General features: G+C 43.4%; 1 protein-coding gene across 1 annotated transcript in view; it reads left to right on the plus strand.

Moving 5' to 3' along the window:
* The window catches only part of LOC137383819 (ankyrin repeat and SAM domain-containing protein 1A-like), a 549,597-nt gene extending 531,533 nt beyond the window's left edge, over positions 1-18,064 (plus strand). Inside the window, exon 26 of the mRNA XM_068057081.1 lies at positions 15,515-18,064. Within this exon, the coding sequence (XP_067913182.1) occupies positions 15,515-15,518 (4 nt within the window). The 3' untranslated portion in view covers positions 15,519-18,064. The remainder of the gene's footprint in view (positions 1-15,514) is intronic.
* The last annotated feature ends 206 nt before the right edge of the window (positions 18,065-18,270 follow it).

An 18,270-nucleotide genomic window follows, 5' to 3' on the forward strand; every position in this document is an offset into this window, starting at 1 on the left:
AATTGCCAACAATGTCTTTTGTGACTGGTTCACTACCCGTCGTTAATCTCTGCAATTTACGACCTTATTGGCTGCTCCATTCTTATCCACCTGCTTTTCTTTTATAGCATCCTATATGCAGCCTACTTAAATGATTTCTGTTCCTGTGCCTGTATGGTGAGTGGATGTGCCACAGGGTTCATTCTTGGTCCCCTCCTGTTGAAAATAGCATAGTACCGTATTACGAAATGTGTTAGCCACATCTACAAACAGAACATCAATGCTGGAAACTAATTCCTTCACCAGCTATCCACGGTTATTGTTGGATTTGAACAAGTAATGAACAGTTTGTTGTAATCAAAAATAATTGGATGTATCATGGGAAGGAAAAGATTAAAAGAAAGAGTACAAAATCAATCTATTAAAGCTGCTAAAAGACTAATTGTGGTTAGGAGCTGCACGATGTATGAGTTTTTGTTTTTTTGTTTTCCTCATGAAATTGGAGAAAGGTTCCAGTTCCCTGTGTGAAATTGGATCTGATATCAAATAAGCTCTGCCTGATGAGATACTTTATATGTACAGATCTGACAAGAATCATGGATGAGACTAATAGTTTATTGGAGCCCAACGGAAAGAATTCAAGGTTTAAACAAATTATCTTCAAAACTAGTTACACTAAAGGAAGCATAAAAAGAACATTTTTAATACCCAGTCTGAATTCCATTAATATAATCATTAACTAGGAGGCTGCCTTAAGTGGTGGGGAAGATAGGAAGTTTTGTAAATATATATATTTACAGCTAATTTTCTGCTTAAAGGTAATTGGTAACACTATGTGTTAGCTAAAGATGTCTAAGAGTCTTGTGTGTCTATGGGCTGGATTTTACCAAGCCCACAACGTTGGGCTCTGTGCCAGGAGGTGCCAGGAGATGGGTCCGGCAGAGGTCCGCCATGGAGGCTGACGCCGGAAGGGCCCGGCCCAATCCTCCTAGTGGTGGCAAGATTCCGTGGCGGCACCAATCACCCCCTGCACCCCCTCCCCCCCTGCCGCAAGGCAAAGGGACCTCAATTTCCATATTTAAATCAATAAAACAAATTCATTTAAATATACTGGTAATCTTCCAGTCCCGCCGCGATCTTCAGCGTGGCGGCTGGCATTCCTGCACCTTCAATTCCCTGTCTGGGGAAAATAGGCACGACACTGGTGCGGGGGTGGTGGGTATGGAGTTAAGATTTTCAGTGTGGGGTTTGGGGGGGCACAGTCAAATAAGCATCATCAGTGTAAGGGATGGTGGGAAAGGGTGAACTTTCAACTTTGTACAGTCTGGGGATGGGGGGGAAGGTCAGAATTCAAAGGTAAGTGTCTTGTGGGGGGGGGGGGGGGGAGGGCAAATAGCTAATGTAATTAGGGGTGTTGGAAAGGGGCATTACAATTTTATTTTGTACACTTTGAGGAGGGTTAACTTCAAAAATTCAAATTTGCTGGCAGGGCTGGCTGCCCTTCAAAAAATGGCGCCAGCGCCTGTGCAAAGGCAGCTGACGCTGTTGCCGGCGATGGACACCCGCCCCCCTCCACATGATTGGTGGGGGTGGGGGGCGAGCCGCCTCAGCTATTTAAATGAACCACCTCGTGGGGGATTGCAGCGGCTCTACAGCGTACGGCCCATACCTGCAGGCTGCCATTTTTTGAGCAGCAGCCTCTTAAAATCCAACCCTATATCTTTAGCTCCTGTGTTACAATCCTGTTTAGGAGTCTTGCATACTTAATGAAAAGGTACTATTCCTGTGCATAACGTTAAAATTAAGTAGTGTGGAGAAGGATTTCTAACATTCACTAGAGACCATATTGGAAATAATAGCAGACACCTTATAGCATGTTTAAGGCTGTTCTGCTGACATTGGAAAACTAGTATTTTGCTTTTGCAAGTCATTGCTCATAAGAAACAGACCTGTGTGAGTGTGTGTGTATAATAGATAATAAAATGTGTTCTATTAGATCAGTTATTGACCAATGAAATTTTGACCTTAACAGATATTCATAGATTTTTTTCTACTACATTTGAAGAAAATAATTCAGTTTCTGCTGACAGTAAGTGCTATCCTGCAGAGTGTTTCTACAGTGCTTGCAGCCACTAGCATGAGTTAGTGGAAAATTCATCAGATTTTAATATGAATAGGATTTTAAAACTAGACATGCTGATGCAGTAATCAACTTAATTGTAAGTGAAGCAATAACAATTTATTGCATATTGCTGCTGTTAAATGGAGATGATCAATGATTTCAAAAGGAAGTTGAATAGACACTCGAGGGACATAAACTTGCAGGGCTCCGGGGTTAGAGCAGGGGAAAGGGACTGACTGGATTGCTCTACAGAGAGCCATAGACTTGATGGGCCGAATGGCCTCCTTCTGTGCCAGAATGACTATATGGCTGGGATTTCACTGGAATGGCCCAAGTCCCAACGTCGGTACCAAATGCAGGTCCCGAGCCTGTGCAGGCGGGTACTGGGACCACGACAGCAATCTTCCCAGGGATGGCCTCTTAATTGGTCACTGCCAGGCCCGCTGTCCAATTAAGGATGACAGACTGACTCTCCACACCACCAATCAGTGGGCCAGCAGCTTGTCAGCGACACTGAGAGGGGTGGCCAATGCTGAGGCTGCAAGAAGAACGAGAAGGCGCCTCCATTTTGAGGCAGGCCCTGGCAGTCGGAGGGATACACCCTCCAGCGGCAGCATTGGGGCCACAGGGGTGGCCCTCTTGGGCCCTAGGAGCCACCGTATGTGATGGCACCCCCACCCCTCCCCCCTCCCAGGAAGCCTCTGGTAGGCCAGCTCCACGCAGCTGGCGGCCTCTCCACGAGGCGGGGGGGCTGCCCCACCATCTGGAAAATAGCCCTTAATTGGACCTTTAATTGCCTAAATTGGCTGCTTACCTGCCTGCCTCTAGTCAGCAGTCAGCCGAGCTGCTGTCGTTCCTGCTGCTAGTAAAATGGCCTGGCGACGGACTGGCGGGAAGCCCTTCCAACTCAGCGCCCCAGCATTTTATCAGCACCCTCCCACCGGCATCCTCACCCACCACTTGGGAGCCAGTAAAATCTCACCCCATGACTCCATGATTGACAGCCAGAAAGGCTGTCCACACTGAAGTAAGATGGTACTACCTTGTTTTTATAAGGTTTTATAAAATGTTGTAGATTAATATTGTAAGGTCACATCCTGATCTAATCTCTTACTAATAATCATGAATCAAAATAGTTTTATGCATAGAAAAATGTAATCTTAAATGAGAGTTAAGTGGCACCCAGGCTTAGATTTCATACTTTGAATTTCTTGATTAGGAAACCAGCCTTTCTTGTTAGTGCTACTTGGGATAGCAGCCTTTTTGCAGTTTGTTCATTCTTTCTTCGATGGAACTTTATTGTTGCTACATCTTTAACCTCTCGCTCAAAATACAGCACCACACACGTGCCAGGCAATGACCATCTCCAACAAGAGAGAATCTAACCATCTCCCCTTGACATTCAACGGCATTACCATCGCTGAATCCCCCACTATCAACATCCTAGGGGCTACCATTGACCGAAAACTGAACTGGAGTAGCCATATAAATACCGTGGCTACAAGAGCAGGTCAGAGGCTAGGAATCCTGAGGCGAGTAACTCACCTCCTGACTCCCCAAAGCCTGTCCACAATCTACAAGGCACAAGTCAGGAGTGTGATGGGATACTCTCCACTTGCCTGGATGGGTGCAGCTCCAACAACACTCAAGAAGCTCGACACCATCCAGGACAAAGCAGCCCGCTTGATTGGCATCCCATCTACAAACATTCACTCCCTCCACCACCGATGCACAGTGGCAGCAATGTGTACCATCTACAAGATGCACTGCAGCAATGTACCAAGGCTCCTTAGACAGCACCTTCCAAACCCGCGACCTGTACCAACTAGAAGGACAAGGGCAGCAAATACATGGGAACACCACCATCTGCAAGTTCCCCTCCAAGTCACACACCGTCCTGACTTGGAACTATATCGCCGTTCCTTCACTGTCGTTGGGTCAAAATCCTGGAACTCCCTAACAGCACTGTGGGTGTACCTACCCCACATGGACTGCAGCGGTTCAAGAAGGCAGCTCACCACCACCTTCTCAAGGGCAATTAGGATGGGCAATAAATGCTGGCCTGGCCAGCGACGCCCACATCCCATGAATGATTAAAAAAATATATATGTGATGAGGACAAAGGTTTTTCATGTATGAATTGGTGTTCATTATATACGGATGATTCAATATCGATCAGTAACTAGGATATGGGCCTATTTATAAATTAATTCTCGGGTATTGTGCATAACAGGCAGGGCCATATTTGTTACCCATCCCTGTTACAACTGAGTGACTTGCAAGGTCACTTCAGAGGGCAGGTAAGTATCAACTACACTGGTGAAGAACTGGAGTCACATATAGGCCAGACATCAGATTTCCTTGCCTAAATTGCTTCACTGTGTAGACTCACATAGAACTGATGCAAATTGGCTTCCCTGGGATTTGTATCTCCTAGCTGCAAGTGTGTGATGAGTACTTGTCCATTTCATAACCCTTTCTTGCTCCCTCCACCTCCAGCCCCCTCTCCCCAAACAGTACTTACCAGTTATGAGGAACAGGTATAAGTACTGAGCCAGTACGTGTGTACATTCTTTATATATATGTACCATATCTGAAAGATTGGAAGTAAATAAATCGATTGTTAGTCATTAACAGCCCTGTCCTGTAAATAGTCTGTTCTGCAGTTTGGTTTACTTGCTTTGTACCAGTAAGTTATTGAAAATAAAATGGACTGAATGTGTGATCTTTATCACATTGTTGAACAGGTGTCAAAAGCTTACATTTAGTTTGTTGCTGATGAAGCATTTCCAAAACTGGTAACCAGTGAGGGACAGTGGTTATATGCAGATTGCTAGATCTAATTAGAACACTGGACCTCAACTGGAGCTGAAGTTAGGATCCAAGTAGCGACAGTCCTTTGAGCTAAGCTTGCTTCATTAGACAGTTTCACCAGTTCTTAGTTGCATAACAGATGCCAGTCTTCAGCCATTTCAATTCACTCCACGCCATAGCAAGAAACAGTTGAAGGCACTGGATACACAAAGCTTATGGATCCTGACAACATCCCGGCAGTAGTACTCAAGACTTGTGCTCCAGAACTAGCTGCACCCCTAGCCAAGCTGTTCCAGCACAACTACAACACTGGCATCTATCCGACAATGTGGAAAATTGCCCAGGTATGCCCTGTCCACAAAAAAGCAGGACAAATCCAATCCAGCCAATTACAGCCCCATCAGTCTACTCTCAAACATCAACAAAGTGATGGAAGGTGTTGTTGACAGTGCTATCAAGCGGCACATATGCAGCAGTAACCTACCAGCGATGCTCTGTTAGGGTTCCATCGGGGCCACTCTGCTCCTGATGTCATTACAGCCTTGGTACAAGTATGGTTAAAAGAGCTGAACTCACGGTAAAGTGAGAGTGACTGCCCTGGACATCAAGGCAGCATTTGACTGAGTGTGGCATCAAGGTGCTCTAGCAAAATTGAAGTCAGTGTGAATCAGGGAAAACTCTCCACTTCTTGGAGTTATACCTCGCACAAAGGAAGCTAGTTGTAGTTGTTGGAGGCCAATCAGCTTAGCCCCAGGGCATCACTGCAGGAGTTGCTCAGAGTAGTGTCCTAGGCCCAACCATCTTCAGCTGCTTCATCAATGACTTTGCCTCAATCATAAAGTGGGGATAAAAACAAGAAATGCTGGAATCACTCAGCAGGTCTGGCAGCATCTGTGGAAAGAGAAGCAGAGTTAACGTTTCGGGTCAGTGACCCTTCGTCGGAACTGACAAATATTAGAAAAGTCACAGGTTATAAGCAAGTGAGGTGGGGGTGGGGCAAGAGATAACAAAGGAGGTCTAGATTGGACCAGGCCACATAAAGTGAGGATGTTCACTGATGGTTGCACAGTGTTCAGTACAACGCGCATCTCCTCATGTACTGAAGCAGTCCATGCCTGCATTCAGCAAGACCTGGACAACTTTCAGGCTTGGGCTGATAAGTGGAAAGTGACATTCGTGCTGCACAAATGCCAGGCAATGACCATCTCCAACAAGGGGATGGGATACAGGGAAGGAGGTACAATAGGGGGTGAAGCACAGTCAAATATAGACGAGAAACTGAGTCAGTCTGGAAGGCAGAGCAAATATAGACCTGTTAAGGCACAAGTGAAAAATGCAAGGCTGGATTGCATCTATTTTAATGCAAGGAGTCTTACTAGTAAGGCAGATGAATTGAGGGTGTTGATTACCACATGGCATTATGATATTATTGCTATCTCAGAGACATGGTTGAGGGAGGGGCAGGACTGGCAGCTCAATATTGCAGGGTATAGAATCTTCAGGCGGGACAGGGGAGGGGGTAAAAGAGGAGGTGGTATTGCACTGTTGATGGAGGAGTCAATTACTGCAGTAAGGAGGTTCCTCAAATGAGGCCATAGGGGTAGAACTTAAAAACAAAAAGGGGGCAATCACTTGGCTGGGAGTGTATTACAGACCTCCAAACAGTTAGGGAGAGACAGAGGAGCAGATATGTTGGCAAATCTCAGAGAGGTGTAAAAATAATAGGGTAATAATAGTAGGGGGTTTCAACTTCCCCAGTATCAACTGGGATAGTCTTAGTGCAAAAGGCTTAAAAGGGGCGGAATTCTTAAAATGCATACAGGAGAGCTTTTTGAGCCAGTACATAGGAAGTCCTGCAAGTGGTAGAAGTGTCAGTGGGGGAACATTTCGGGGATAGTGACCATAACTCTAAGATTTAAGGTAGTTATGGAAAAGGACAAAGATGGACCGGAAATAAAGGTACTGAATTGGGGGAAGGCCGATTTCAATATGATAAAACAGGATCTGGCAAAAGTGGACTGGGAGTAGCTACTTGTAGGAAAGTATACATCAGACCAGTGGGAGTCATTCAAAGAGGAAATAGTGAGAGTTCAGAGCCAACATGTACCCATTAAGGTGAAGGGTAGGACCAACAAGTCCAGGGAACCCTGGATGTCGAGGGATATAGAGGATTGGATCAGGAAAAAAAAAGGAGGCTTATAGCAGATTCAGAGCGCTGAAAACAGTGGAGGCACTAGAGGAGTATAGAAAGTGTAGGGGGGTACTTAAAAAAGTAATTAGGAGAGCGAAGAGGGGACATGAAAAAACACTGGCAGGCAAGATAAAGGAAAATCCCAAGGTGGTTTATAAGTATATTAAGGGCAAGAGGAGAACCAGGGAAAGAGTAGGGCCCATTAGGGACCAAAGTGGCAATCTGTGTGTGGAGCCGGAGGACATAGGTGGTTTTAAATGATTACTTTTCATCTGTGTTTACTATAGAAAAGGACGATGTAGGTGTAGAGATCAGGGAGGGGGATTTTGATATACTCGAACATATTAGCATTGAAAGGGAGGAAGTATTAGCTGTTTTAGAGGGCTTAAAAGTGGATAAATTCGCAGGCCCAGATGAGATGTATCCCAGGCTGTTGTGTGAGGCAAGGGAGGAGATTGCAGGGGCTCTGACACAAATTTTCAAATCCTCCCTGGCCACAAGAGAGGTACCAGCGGATTGGAGGACAGCGAATGTGGTACCATTATTCCAGAAGGGGTGCAGGGATAAATGAGGTAATTACAGGCCAGTGAGTCTAACATCAGTGGTTGGGAAACTATTTTGAGGAACAGGATTCATCTCCACTTGGAGAGGCAGGGATTAATCAGGAATAGTCAGCATGGCTTTGTCACGGGGAGACCATGTCTAACTAATTTGATTGAATTTTTCGAGGCGGTGACGAGATGTGTAGATGAGGGTAAAGCAGTTGATGTAGTCTATAAGGACTTCAGTAAGGCTTTTGATAAAGTCCCGCATGGGTGATTGGATAAGAAGGTAAGAGCCCATGGGATCCAGGGCAATTTGGCTCTAAAATTAGCTTAGTGGCAGGAGGCAGAGGGTAATGTTCGAGGGTTGTTTTTGCGAGTGGAAGCCTGTGACCAGTGGTATACTGCAGGGATCGGTGCTGGGACCCTTGCTGTTTGTAGTGTACATTAATGATTTAGACATGAATATAGGAGGTATGATAAGTACGTTTGCAGATGACATGAAAATTAGTGGTGTCGTAAATAGTGTGAAGGACAGCCTTAGATTACAGGACGATATAGATGGGCTGGTAAGATGGGCAGAGCTGTGGCAAATGGAATTTAATCCTGAGAAGTGTGAGGTGATGCATTTTGGGAGGACTAACAAGGTAAGGGAATATACAATGGATGGTAGGACCCTAGGAAGTACAGAGGGTCAAAGGGACCTTGATGTACTTATCCATAGATCACTGAAGGCAGCAGTACAGGTAGATAAGGTGGTTAGGAAGGCATATGGGATACTTGCCTTTATTAGCCGAGGCATAGAATATAAGAGCAGGGAGGTTATGATGGAGCTGTATAAAATGCTAGTTAGGCCACAGCTGGAGTACTGTGTACAATTCTGGTCATCACACTAAAGGAAGGTTGCACTGGAGAGGGTGCAGAGGAGATTCAGCAGAGTGTTGCCTGGGCTAGAGCATTTCAGCTATGAAGAGAGACTGAAAAGGCTAGGGTTGTTTTCCTTAGAGCAGAGAAGGCTGAGGGGAGATATGATTGAGGTATACAAAATTGTGAGGGGCATTGATAGGTTAGATGGGAAGAAACTTTTTCCCTTAGCGGTGGGGTCAATAACCAGGGGGCATAGATTTCAGGTAAGGGGCAGGAGGTTTAGAGGGGATTTGAGGGAAAACTTTTTCACCCAAAGGGTGCCTGGAATCTGGAACGCACTGCCTGAAGTGGTGGTAGAGGCAGGAATGCTCACACCATTTAAGAAGTATTTAGATCAGCACCTGAAACGCCATAGCATACATGGCTACGGGCCAAGTGCTGGGAAAATGGGATTAGAATAGTTAGGTGCTTGATGGCTGGCACAGACAAGATGGGCCGAAGGGCCTGTTTCTGTGCTGTATAATTCTATGACTCTAAGAGAATCTCACCATTTCCCCTTGATATTCAATGGAATTACCATTGCTGAATCCCCCACTAACAACATTCTGGGCATTACCATTGACCAGAAACTTAACTGGACCAGCCATATAAATACTGTGGCTACATGACCAGGTTGGGAATTCTGAAGCAGGTCGTTCACCTCCTGACTCCCCAAAGCCTGTCCAAGGCACAAGCCAGGATGGAATACTCCCCACTTGCCTGGATGAGTGCAGCTCCAAAAAAAACTCGAGGCTTGACACCATCTAAGACAAAGCAGCCCGTTTGATCAGCACCCCATCTACCACCTTAAACATTCAGTCCCTCTTGTCTGTGAAATTCACTACTCCTGAGTGCAGTGGATGCCGGGACATTGAGTAAATTTAAGGAGGAGATAGATTTTTAAATAGTAATGGGTTGAAGGGTTATGGAGAACAGGCAGGAAAGTGGAGTTGAGGCCGAGATGAGATCAGCCATGATTGTATTGAATGGTGGAGCAAGCTCATGAGGCTGAATTGCCTACTCCTGCTCCTAGTTCTTATGTTCTCTACTACCAACACATAGTGGCTGCAGTGTGAAACATATACAAGATGTACTGCAACAACTCGCCAGGTCACCTTCGACAGCACCTTCCAAACCTGCAACCTCAACCACGTAGATAGGACTAGAGCAGCAGACACATGGGAACACGGCCACCTGCAAGTTCCCTTCCAAGCCACAACCATCCTGATTTGGAACTATATCGCCGTTCCTTCACTGTCACTGGGTTAGAAACATGGAACTCCCTCCTCAACAGCACTGTGGGTGTACCTACATCAGATGGACTGCAGCAGTTCAAGAAGACTTCTCACCACCACCTTCCGAAGGGCAATTAGGGACGCGCAACATTACCAGTGACACTCATAACCCCTGAAAGAATTAATAAAAACACAGTATAGAGTAGTCATTGGGCACTATAACTTAGAGGGATTTAAAACTGTCAGGAACAGTCTCATTTTAATGGAATACCACCTACCTGCTTTCCACACGTTACGATAGGCAGTACTGATGAAAGTATGTATATACTCTTTTTGTAACTTGAGTTAATCATATTTTGAGCTTATTTATCATGTTATTTTTCTTAAATTATCCAGGCTAAACACTTGTAAAGTTTTATGCGCATATGGGTGACTATTGTGACATTCAAGACACAATAACTGATTTTGTAAATGAATTGCTGTATATACTTTATACTGATTCATGCACTGCTAGAAGCATTTGTTTGATGCAGAAAACTGAAGCCGTATTTGATTGAGCAAAAGCTGGTAACCTGCGTTCCATAGTGAGATTGAACTCTGCACAAAACTACTTAACAGCCTCACTGTGATGCTGTAAAGCAGCACAACAGGGACTTTGAAATAATGCAGTTTATTTTCATCTGACATTTTTGTAAAAAAAACTCTCTTCCTGTCTATATCTAGTCGACAACAAAATTCTATTGCAATCCTATTTGCAGTTGCATATTATCCTGTATAAAGATAATCTGAATTTACAAAATGCATTCCTTTTGTGGTTGATTCGAAGCTTTCGATTCGAAATATTCATTTTAACATACAACCAACATTTAAATATCAATAGCTGCAAAATGGATTGTGACTTATAAACTGTGTTGCAGTTTTTGCTGTTAACATTGAAATATGCTGCATTTTAGTCATGCATAGCACAGTTGAAATTAGGAACTGTCTCATTTGTCCTTTTACAAGGAAATGTGAATTGTTTGTGTCCCATATTTAGTTTTTTCTTGTCTTTCATTGCATCCATTCCTTCACCATTTTTTGCCGGGCAATCTGCTTCCAGTACTCCTCTGGATCAGACCATGATGAGATGTGAAATTGTGGAGTTATTATGAATTGGCTGCTAATTTTATCTCCCCCCTCCCTCCACCCATCCCTCCTCTGTGGGGCAACATCTCTGCAGATAAGCTAACTGAGCTATTGAGCTTATGTAATTAGTCATGAATGTGCACCATCTCATGCCGTGCACAATGGAGCTCACTGGTGCATCACTGTTGTCCATCACCACTCTACCTTGACTAAAAGTATCTGTTTGGCATAAGGAAACAGAAGGGAAAAGAGAAAAGTTGGATGCATATCTCCATTTCAGCAAGGCTAGAAATGAGTCTTTCTAAGTATTGAGGAAAACCAATTGGATAAAATAATGAATGTTCATCAAAGTATTTACTTACGGTCACCCATTATTTTATTTCAGCAGGCTTGTGCAGATTGGCAGTTGATGTGATCATGATCTTTTATAAGAATGTTATCTGTTGAACCCTAACTGCTAAATCCACCCCTGCCCATTCATACTGTTCCCTCTGTAGCTTCCAGCCTTGGGTAGATTTCAGGTGACACGATTGTACTGCACATGGTGCAGTAAATATCTTGCAACCTATGATTACATTTCTGTCTCAACAAATTACATTATTTTCAGTTGATTGTAAAGGTGAATCTGAATAGAATAGTTATTTAAAAATGACTGATAATAAATTTAATCTGGTATGAATGAAGCATTTAAAATTGTTTCTAAATAAGTTGCTTACCTTTTGAGGTATTCCGATCATCTTAAGCAGTTTCACATCCTGCTCTCAACCGAGTCATGCATTTGAGTCTCAGGGCTTACCTGTCATTCAAACACTCTGCCTTGGCTGGGTGAGTTTCTTCAGCTCATTTGTTAGATGGAGCACATCCTGGAGGAGAAAGGCCACTTCTGTAATGTCATTGGTAGTCAGTGTGAAAACAGTAACAGGTAGTCTTGCATATGGCAGTAATTAGATTCAAAATGGCAGGCTACTTAAGACATGAATATATCTAAATAAATTAATGACTGTTTGCATTCTGAATTCTCTATAACCTACTTAATATTTTTTACATTATATTTTCCCTTTTTTCATTTTCTGCCCTGATCTCTGGCTATCAGTGCGATCAAGCACCAGTTCTAAGCTTTTCCCAGTGACCAGTTTTCCTATGACCAGTTTTTTTTATTCATTCACGGGATGTGGGCGTCCGGTGAGTAAGTGAGGTTTCTTGCCTTCATTTCTTTGTAAGAAACACCAATTAGATCCCAAAGACTCAGGCCAGATTATAAATTCACTTGTGGGGAATAGAAGGCCTGTTAATCAATCTGATTTCCGTAAATAACATTTTATTGAAAGTTGACACTTTTGTTTGATTTTTGCAGATTTTATAAACCATCAACTATCAGAGCTACCTCATAACATTTCTTGTGCTGTTTCGATTTTTATAAAGCCTGTCTTTTTCTCCCAATATCTCTTTGTCACTCTCCTCACCCAACCCCACACACATGAGGCTGGATTTTGTTCCCAGCCCGACATCGGGTTATGTGATGGGGGTTGGTGGTGGTGCGGAGCTGAGCGGAAAATCGGAGCAGCAGCAGCCGCCACAAAACCGAACGCCAGGATGGCCGGGCCCAATCTTCCCGGTGGCGGGGATGCTCTAAGCAGCACCTCTGCCGCTTTGCGATGGATCCCGAATTAGCATATTTAAATTACTTATTTGCATGAATTAAAATCTAACCTGCAGCAATCTTACCTTCAGTTCCCAATCCTCAGCCGACGAGCAGCACTCACGCCTTCACTTGCCCGTGGCGCCACTGAGGTGGAGAAGGGGTGAACTCTGCAGTCTGATGGGTATTGGGGGAAGGGGTGAACTCTGCATTCTGATGAGTATGGAGGAGCAAGGGGTGAACTCTGCATTCTGATGGGTATTGGGGGATGGGGTGAACTCTGCACTCTGATAGATATGGGGGCAAGGGGTGAACTCTTATGGCTATTGGGGGCAGGGGTGAACTCTAATGGCTATTGGGGGAAGGGGTGAACTCTGCACTCTGATGAGTATGGGGAGAAGGGGTGAACTCTGCGTTACTGTGTACTGTTTACAGGTCTTGGCAGCTTTTTAAATATGGCGCCAGCACCTGTTCCTTCAGCAAGTGACATCATGGATGTCATTGCGGAGGCTGCCCCCACCACATAATTGGGGTTGGGGGGGGCAGCCATCATCAATATGTAAAGTGGCCACCCGCTGCATAATTGCGGTGGTGCGGGTCCCATGGGGGATGGCCGCCAATACCGCTGCTGCCGGCAGTGGGACCACAAAATCCAGCCCATGTTCTGACCAGATTAACTTACTACCTTTGGCCAAAAAGCCATTGCACCTGTTTGCAGATATCTATCACTGCTGTTGAGCAGCCAACCATTAGAAGGCCTTGTGATTTTTTTTTTATTTATTTGTGGGATGTGGGCATTGCCGGCTAGGCCAGCATTTATTGCCCATCCCTAATTGCCCTAGAACAGAGTGGCTTGCTAGGCCACTTCAGAGGCATTTTAAGAGTCAACCACATTGCTGTGGGTTTGGAGTCACATGTAGGCCAGACCAGGTAAGGATAGCAGATTTCCTTCCTTATAGGACATTAGTGAACCAGATGGGTTTTTACAACAATTGACAATGGTTTCATGGTTACTATTAGACTAGCTTTTAATTCCAGATTTATTAATTTAATTCAAATTTCACCATCTGCCATGGTGGGATTCGAACCCCTGTCCCCAGAGCATTAGTCTGAGGCTCAGTGACGTTACCACTACGCCACCACCGCCTCCAATCATACAGAAATTGTAAACCATACAAGACTCCAAAGATGCCCAGCCTTTGCACAAACACTTGCCTGGATTTTATGTTGTACTCGCAGAATTCACCATTATTATGGAGTAAATCAGACGGCAATTTCCAAAGTACATACATGCCCTAGAACTGAGTGGCTTGCTAGGCCACTTCAGAGGCATTTTAAGAGTCAACCATGCGGAAATCCGGATTTTGCAGTCCGAGTTACTCTGCTCCTCACCAGGCTTCGCCAGTAGACTCAACATTGATATCAAGGTAAGGGCCTGAAATTGTTGTATTTACTCACTAGTTACTGACAAAACAAGCAGAAAATGTTCGGGCTGGGACATTCAAGCATAAGTGAATTTTTAATGGCGTGATTTGTGATAATTGCCAAACAATCGTTGTGGCACTGAAAATTTAATTTTACAAGCATTCCTGCAGGACATCAGTCGCAATCATCCCAGAGGCAGCCAAATAAGAAGCTGCTTCTGGGAGCCCCATCCAATGAGGGACAGCAGGCGGCCCGATAAGAGGGCTGCCGCAATGTCCAGCCAGCAGCCCCCCAGGTGAGGCAGGCAGGAGACTGCAAGGATGCCTCAAAAATGGAGGCACGCCCTGCAGAATTAGGAATGATTAAAAATTGCTTCTGGCCACAGCTGTCAGGCCATCATTATGGAGGGGAAACCCATCCACAGCTGTTGCTGTCACATTGCAGCTGGTCCGTGCTGGCTTAACTGAGTGGAGGCATTGGTGGCCCCCCAGCCTGCTGCCATGACACCACCTTCAGTTGCTTGCCAGCTCTGACCTCAGCAGGGGGAATATCCCGACAGCATCATCACCTTTTCCCCAAGTGGCCCATTAATGGGCTTATTTGGTTACCTGCTGCTGCTGGGCGCATAGCCTCTACCACATTGACCCACCTTTGGCAAGATCGCTCAGAGGTGGGAAAATGTCAGATAGCCGACCGGACGCACTATTTTGCAACTTTGCTTGGGACCAGGAAAATTCAGCCCTGTGTCTCCATAAGGATTCTTCAGTCGGTTTGAAGAGCCTTGTTGTTTCTTGCTCTGCTCTCTCACTCCACAGATCCCTGTAGAGGGTACCACATTGAATTAGACACCCGGTGACAGCAAGCTGCCACTCAAAGGCTCACAAAAACTCTGTGTGAGACTGTTAGCTTAGGGAACAGCAAATGCTGTTCCGTCGCTGCTGACTACAAAATCCTGGCCCCTCTACTCTCCTCTCTTCACTCTCACTCCCAGAAAAGTACTCTGAAATAAAAACTTAGTGGCATAAAGAATCACAGCTGTCTCCTACCATCAGATAGCATCACATGTTGATGTTTTAATACACTGGATCTTGGAAACCAGTTAATCAAATATGATGCAGTCTGTGCCTGCTAATATAATGTATGTACTTGGAGAAATGCAATTTCAGAACCTGTTTACTCCCAGTACATTTAAAATGGAATCTTACCTGTTTAATTGTTGGAATTGGATAAATTAGATTTATTCCTGTCTGTGTCCCATAGCAATGTTTCCAGGCTCCTATTTATTCTTCAATTCCTGTTTGTAATCTGCATTACATATTGGCTTTAAATTCTTGTTTTTTATATTCTAGATGAGCTGTTTAAAAAAAAAAATGCACCAAAAAATTCAGGACTCAAACAGGATCATTTCTAGCCTTGCTTCTGTGGAAATCAATGTATTGTGTTGAGCATCTTAAATTGTCAATCACTCTAACCTTTTGTATATGCTTTAAGTTTAACATCATCTACATTTTGTTTCTTTGTTTTAACTCCATGTAGCTGAAACTCTGGGGTGAGTGTATGTTTACTGGAAATGTGGCAATGGGTATCCCAGATCAACATGAGGGAGTATTAAAACCATCTGAGCAACAGCATCCCATACCAGGGAGAACATGGAACTGAAGTTCACATATGCAACAGTGGTGTCTACTTTCTTTATAACAGCACAACATGAGAAAAGCATTTTCAGGACTTCTTCCCTAACAAGTGCTTGAATACCATCGAGAAATGTAGCCACTTAACCAAAGAAGAATCATTGTGAACAGCACTAACTTATCCTTCATGAAAATTATGAAATGGAGCAATCGTCTTTAGTCTGGTTGATGGTGCTTTGTTTTATGCAGCAGCAAGAAATGATGTGCAGTGTCGCCAAAGCCTTAGTACATAAACTGTGAGGAAAAGGATTTCTTTTCGTTGAACATATTTTCATTAAATCCTAGATTTTTCACTTGTTCATTGTTTCCTTCAATCCTTCCCCACCGCCCAAAACAAATCTAATTAAGGTCATTGGATTGTACAGTTCTAACCCAAAACTATTATTCCATGGTTGTGTAAGCTTGTCGAAGCTGCAGTGTTAACCTTTCTGAAAAGCAATAATTGGGCATCTTCGTCTGCAAGCATCTCAGCTGTGTTCAAACCAGTTCTAAACATCCAGCATCATTACTACCATTTTCACATGTTAAGAAGCTGTAGGATCAAAATCTTAAGTGTCAGGAAGCAAAGTGTGTTTTGCTTCAGTCGCATTGTTGTATTTTAAACTATGAGCCTGTATTTGACCGAAGCCAAACGACACCAGACAACACTGAGTTAAGCTATAAATTACTGGAAAGGATTTCAAGCAGTGCTTCTGTTCCACAGCAGGGTGGTGTCCTTACCATCCTATGCAAGAAGAATTTTCAAATGTGAAGAAGTCCAGTTTTCATATCTGGGTCTTGGAGTTAAAGTTCAAGGTAGTTTTAAGATGTTCAGTCGAGCATAAGATTCTAAAGGGTACTTTGGGATTGAGAGTCTTTATGATATATAAAAATGTCATACTGTTTCATTTTTACAGGATTGCAATAACAAGAAGGGCAAGGCATTTTAATAAAGCATGTGAGGTGAATTAAATATTGCCAGTTTTGTATTGAACCGTAATATGGCACAAGGGGATGAAATTCTATCTATATGACTTCATTGTGTGATTTACAAGGTTATAGAACTGATTCACCCCTTCTATTTGCAGCCATTGTGTACAAATTTAAACATTTAAAGGATTGCAACCCCCTTCCCCGAGCCACTCCTTTGACTGGTACCAAATCTGTATTTGGGTTGAACTCAAATGAATTTTAATGGCTTAAATCTGTTTCTGCTTTTGCACTCATGTCAACTTTTTAAAAATCCTTCGTTTCCTTTTGGAGACATTTGCCACTATGCAACATCCTATAGCCAAGAGAACAGAATCGTATGGGGAATGGCATCTTTTGTGACCATGGTCAATATAGCTCCATGACTTCCTGATTCAAAATTAATTTTGTAAAGGAGGAGGCAACTAGCAACCAACCTCCTCAATGCTGGAACGTCCCATCATGCAGTATGCATCATTTATTGACCCTGTCAAGCAACAACATAATTTGCACCCAAGCTGAACAATGGTAAATGAACTTGAGTGACTGGTGAGCCTGAGCTGTAATCAGTAGGCAATTCTGGGACAAGCTGTCATTTTACTGCTAGGACACGTGTCAACGTATGTGGGATTCTTTGAGAGCTGCAGTGCAATCTAACAAAATCATTGGACAATTATTCCAATAAGCAAACAAATATAATTACTAATTCATACTGAAAAGGACATTATGCCATAAAATGGTTTTTGAATCAAAAGAGTGGGCCAGTGAAGGGATATTTTTAAGTATTCAAATTATGTATAAATATCTAAGCAGCAGAATTTTTAACCTAACTTGCCTGCTTGAATAACTTGAGGGGATTTACTCAGAACCTGTTAATTACTGATGAGCTAACCTATTTTGTAGAGATTTTTAGTGGAAAATCTTCATGATGTCTTGATTCTGTTTTGATTAACAGTAATAATCTCAGTAAACGTGCACTAATGGGGAGGGGGAGTAGCTGCTTCACCTAAGTTGGGTCACAATCTGATTATCGTGTTACTGTTGTAAAATTAAGTTTTTAAAAATATTTGTACTCTGGGTCAGGGGCTGTGAATGCTGTGTAGACACTAAGCAGGGCTTACTGGTGTATATCTTGTTCTAAATTTTAGACATTTCTGATGGTTAGCATTGGATCTAATGTGTATTGATGGGTGTTTATTAATTTTCCAGTTCTGTATCGCAGTACTTGAAAGACATATTTCTATGTATATAAAGCTATAGATTCATGACCAAGTGTTTAAACTGGACATATCATGGTACCAAACACTAGGATTGTTGTGCAAAAACTAGACTGACCTCATAACGATTTGAGTTTGTAAATATACTTGGGCTTCCAGTCTGTTTTTGTTACTTTTTACCATTGTTTGTACAATTGGAAATCAATGAATAAACAGAACCTGAGAAACTGTTTGTGTGTAAACCTTTCATGTAGACCAAGTGAAGTTCAGGTTTCCTTTACAAAAGCCACAACATATCTTAGATCAAATCACATTCTTTTGCTTTAACTCTCACACCAACAAATCTCGGGCATTTCCATGAGTTTCAGGGGACTATTCCCAACCCACTTTTCCCATAGTGAATGGACAACATTTCTTGTAATGAGCCCATCGGATT

The sequence above is a fragment of the Heterodontus francisci genome, chromosome 25, assembly GCF_036365525.1.
Source record: "Heterodontus francisci isolate sHetFra1 chromosome 25, sHetFra1.hap1, whole genome shotgun sequence".
Lineage (NCBI taxonomy): Eukaryota > Metazoa > Chordata > Chondrichthyes > Heterodontiformes > Heterodontidae > Heterodontus > Heterodontus francisci.